Here is a 5000-nt window from a genome sequence, read left to right on the forward strand (position 1 = left end):
GGCATCAAAACTGAAACTGAAAGTAACTCCCCACTGTCCCCATGGATCTGCTTTAAGCTGCCTGTCCATAATTTGGCCTATGATGTAGCAAATTTCCATTTTTGGCAATTCTCTACATATTTGGGACCACTTTAGCACAAGGGGGGTACTTATTGAGAATAGATTAAAGTCTTCATATCATCAAAATAAGTTTGAAGCTATTATTCAAAGGTTAAATAACTACACAATGTTGCTATGTATATATATTCACTTTGTCCTCTATTATCAATTTTTTTTGAGCACTTTGGTCAACCACAGGTTGTTTTAAATTGTCCTATATAAATAAACTTGACTATGACTATGACTATATCCAAAACAGGGTAACCCGATTTCTGGCGAGGGTGGACTTTTGACCCTGAAGAAGGTGACCCGCAACAATGCCGGCGAATACACGTGTTCATTTTTGGACTGCGACTTTAGCGATTGCGACGAGATCCCCAGGACCCTGAACCTGGCTGTGCACTGTGAGTACTGCCAAACAGAGAGCGAACCTGAGGAAGCCAAATGGCTAAACGTGTTGTTTCACTCCCAATAATACAATCCTTGATATTATCAATCCGTGATAATCTCTACTATTTAAGTACTGCCTTAATACAGAGCTTCTAATTCATCACAACGATAAGCAAAAAAACGTTTCACATTTAGTTTGTAATTCACTCAACAATAGTTGCTCACTATTCCAAGTGATCATGGTAATTATATATTACAAATTAACCTACAGCCTTGTAGCAGTATCTCAGTCTTGCCTAGTAGTCCACTCCATTGAAGAACATGCTATCAGTATTACATATGCTATCATTAGCATCAAACATGTGATGACTGTTAGCATCACACAGTAAACATCTAGTGAGTTCTATTAGCAGACTGCCCTGAAGAGGACAAGGAGAGACTGACACAGTTGGTTTTAATGTGTCCCTCGTTCCTCCTCTCCTCTCTCTTCTCTCCATCTTTGGGTGTGGTTCAGACCTGGACCCAGTGGTGATCGCCCCAGCCGGACCCCTGACCGCCAAGAAGGGAGACGCCGTGGAGCTGCAGTGCAAGACCAAAGCGTCCGGCGACTACACCCTGGTCTGGAAGAAGGTAAAGTTTTCCCCCCTCACCAGCGGGAATCGTAGACACTTTTTTTTCCGCCTGACAGTAGGGAATGTTTTCAAACGCTTGTTTTGTTATGTCTGCCCCCTCATTGTTATGGCTGTGTGTGGGTTGTTGTGTTGTGGGTCGTTGTGTGGGGCTGTGGGAGCCTCCATGGCTCCGGCGGCGTCGTTGGTGTGTTGTTGAATGGCGAGTTGTTCCTGTGTGTTCTGGGAATGGTGAGATTTTCCGAGACATGTAGCGGGCAGAGGCAAAGGAGTCAAGCGGGCTAACAGTTTAGATGAAAGGACTCATTATGATCTTGATCTCTTACTTTGTCTGTCTCCCTCTCTTTCTCTGTTTTTCTATGTCTCAAACACTCGTACAGCTTTGCTTTGTTTGGGATATGGGGGAAATTCAGAGTCTCTTTTGTATTTTGACATTTGCATTTTAAATGTACTGGTATCTGTTTGGTTGATGGCTGCTTGGTTGATTGGCTAACTCTGCTGTGTCACTGTGTGTGTGTGTGTGTGTGTGTGTGTGTGTGTGCAGCGCAGGTGGGGCAGGCGTGCGTGTCGCGGCGCTGCAAGGGCAGGTGCGTATTAATGCGCAGCGTGTGTGCAAGGCATGCTTTGTCCAACAGGACTCCAAGGACCTGTCTCAGACCGGAGCGCTGTCGCTGGCATCGGTGTCACTGGCCGATGCTGGCGACTACTTATGTGTGGGTTCCATGCCCTCAGTGCCAGGCCTGGTCAAGGAGGCCACTGTCACCCTCGTTGTCTCAGGTAGACACACACACATGCATGCACACACACACACACATACAGATACAACCCCCATCAAACACATAAGAACATCATTACACACACTTTTTAAAGCTAGGCCTGATTTCTGATTTCTTCAGATCTAATCACATTTTTTTGTGTACACATGATTTTGAGATATTAGACTTATTGGAAAAAAAGCTATGTATAGTTGTAAAAAAAGTGTGAGCTGTTTGTTTGTTTCACACTTTGGTTCAATGGCAAAGTGTCTAAACTAACGTATTCCGTACGTCCAGTTTCTTTTGCAGCAGTTAGCTACACCAGACGTGATGGCAGCACGTATGTTCAAACAAATTAGACAACTTTTCTAAAACAATTTTTACACTCCGTGAACAGAGTGCTTCAGTTGCAGACTCAGTGAAGCCCGGGTGTAAGAGCCACCGTATTGTGTAGCTGTAACTAATTCTTTATTCTGTGTTAATGAACCAAGTGTGAAACCGAGTGACACGACATCAGCTCACAGTGTTTTGGAACTACATACACAGGGTTACTGAATGATGACGTTCTCATTTCTCAAAATCAAAAAACATTTTGTATAATTTTGAAGAAAAAAGTAATGTGAAGATTGTGAAGAAGTATCGTGAAGATTTCTTTTTCAAAGGTAGTATCTGAAGCTTGGGTTTACTTTCATCGATTGTTCTAAGAAGTTTTTTTAGTAATTTCTTTCGAGAAACACTACCCTTGGGAAATTGGGAAATTTGGGAAAGCCAGTTTTCCTATTGTATTTACTGGATATTACAAGAGAGCTACCGGTAATTTAAATTATGCTTGAGGTATGGAATTTGACATATTTTCCAGTGCAGTCATATCCTCAGTGAATTACCCCCAAAGGACTCCCATTCCCATGCAAACACAATGACCTCAAATCAACCACCATTCCTTCCTTGTGTGTATTTTAGCATTTGTTTAAGTCTTCCCACTTCCCACATCCTCCCAAGACTCAACTTATGGGAAGGATAAGCAATAAACTAACCAAGTCAATGTATAGGAAGGGCAAGTGTACATTAATCTCCAGAGTGGCGTACTGTATATGTGCATCCTCAGCTTTTTCTCCATATGTAAGAAAGAAATCCCTTTGGGCTATAACTTGGGCTATCTTTGTCACGACATCCACCATCATGTCCACTGTGAAGGCCCTGTAAGCATGAACGGGTGTGGCTGTGCGGCACTGAGCCATCACCCTGATAGTCCACTGATACACGGACACAATGGACGGGTGGGAAGCGATCACTGTTGTGTCCGAGCGCTGGGCCTTACGCCTCATATCCTGAGACTTAACTCTCTGACACTGGGTTGACACACACATCCTGGGCATTGAATGGGCAGCAGCGGAATAGGCCATTGAAGTGATGGGGTTGACAGTAAAGGGTCTTTTCTATTCATGCAACAGGCATGATATCCGTGTAGATGTGATGTTTAGTCTACACAGAAATGATAGCACTGTTGTTGACAGCAGAGGTGGCTGAGATGTTTCTAATCTCTCACTCTCTGTCTGTCTGTCTCTCTCTGTCTCTCTTTGTTCCTCTCTCTTCTCTCTCTCTCTCTCTCTGTATCTCTGTCCCTCTCTTCAGGAGCCCCTGAGATCGATGCCCCCACTAACGGTCAGGTGGAGAAGGAGGGCGACATGGTGACCCTCACCTGTTCTGCCCAGGGACATCCTGCCCCTCAGTTCACCTGGACGCCATCTGGCAAAGAGGTGTGTAGCGAAGCGCAACATTCTCAAATTACATTTTGACATTTTAAATATTCCCATAATAAACCATACATTTCAGTTAATATTGCAGAACTGGATTATAACTGGTTATAAGTATATGTAGGTCCTGAATGTTTATATGAATGTTTACATCACTATGTCTCTGCCAGCATTTGGGAAAGCCAGTATTTCCATACAGTGGTGTAGTCTACTGTATGTGATACGCAGGACTATGCAGTATATAAGCAGAAGGATACATATTAACATTTGGGGTTGATCACAGTATACCCACTACAGCTAACTAGACTACATCACAGTATACCCACTACAGCTAACTAGACTACAGCACTGTATACCCACTACAGCTAACTAGACTACATCACAGTATACCCACTACAGCTAACTACTACATCACAGTATACCCACTACAGCTAACTAGACTACATCACAGTATACCCACCACAGCTAACTAGACTACAGCACTGTATACCCACTACAGCTAACTAGACTACATCACAGTATACCCACTACAGCAAACTAGACTACAGCATTGTATACCCACCACAGCTAACTAGACTACAGCACTGTATACCCACCACAGCTAACTAGACTACAGCACTGTATACCCACTACAGCTAACTACTACATCACAGTATACCCACCACAGCTAACTAGACTACACCACAGCAAACTAGACTACAGCATTGTATACCCACCACAGCTAACTAGACTACAGCACTGTATACCCACCACAGCTAACTAGACTACAGCACTGTATACCCACTACAGCTAACTACTACATCACAGTATACCCACCACAGCTAACTAGACTACAGCACTGTATACCCACTACAGCTAACTAGACTACATCACAGTATACCCACTACAGCTAACTAGACTACAGCACTGTATACCCACCACAGCAAACTAGACTACAGCATTGTATACCCACCACAGCTAACTAGACTACAGCACTGTATACCCACCACAGCTAACTAGACTACAGCACTGTATACCCACTACAGCTAACTACTACATCACAGTATACCCACCACAGCTAACTAGACTACACCACAGCAAACTAGACTACAGCATTGTATACCCACCACAGCTAACTAGACTACAGCACTGTATACCCACCACAGCTAACTAGACTACAGCACTGTATACCCACTACAGCTAACTACTACATCACAGTATACCCACCACAGCTAACTAGACTACAGCACAGTATACCCACCACAGCTAACTACTACAGCACAGTATACCCACTACAGCTAACTACTACATCACAGTATACCCACTACAGCTAACTAGACTACATCACAGTATACCCACCACAGCTAACTAGACTACAGCACTGTATACCCACT

General features: G+C 43.7%; 1 protein-coding gene across 1 annotated transcript in view; it reads left to right on the forward strand.

Moving 5' to 3' along the window:
• bcam (basal cell adhesion molecule (Lutheran blood group)) overlaps positions 1 to 5000 on the forward strand; it is a 56565-nt gene that overhangs the window by 46605 nt on the left and 4960 nt on the right. Inside the window, 4 exon segments of the mRNA XM_048261141.1 lie at positions 359 to 503; positions 1004 to 1119; positions 1754 to 1895; positions 3506 to 3630. Of these exon segments, the coding sequence (XP_048117098.1) occupies positions 359 to 503; positions 1004 to 1119; positions 1754 to 1895; positions 3506 to 3630 (528 nt within the window).

The sequence above is a fragment of the Alosa alosa genome, chromosome 13 (genome assembly GCF_017589495.1).
Source record: "Alosa alosa isolate M-15738 ecotype Scorff River chromosome 13, AALO_Geno_1.1, whole genome shotgun sequence".
Lineage (NCBI taxonomy): Eukaryota > Metazoa > Chordata > Actinopteri > Clupeiformes > Clupeidae > Alosa > Alosa alosa.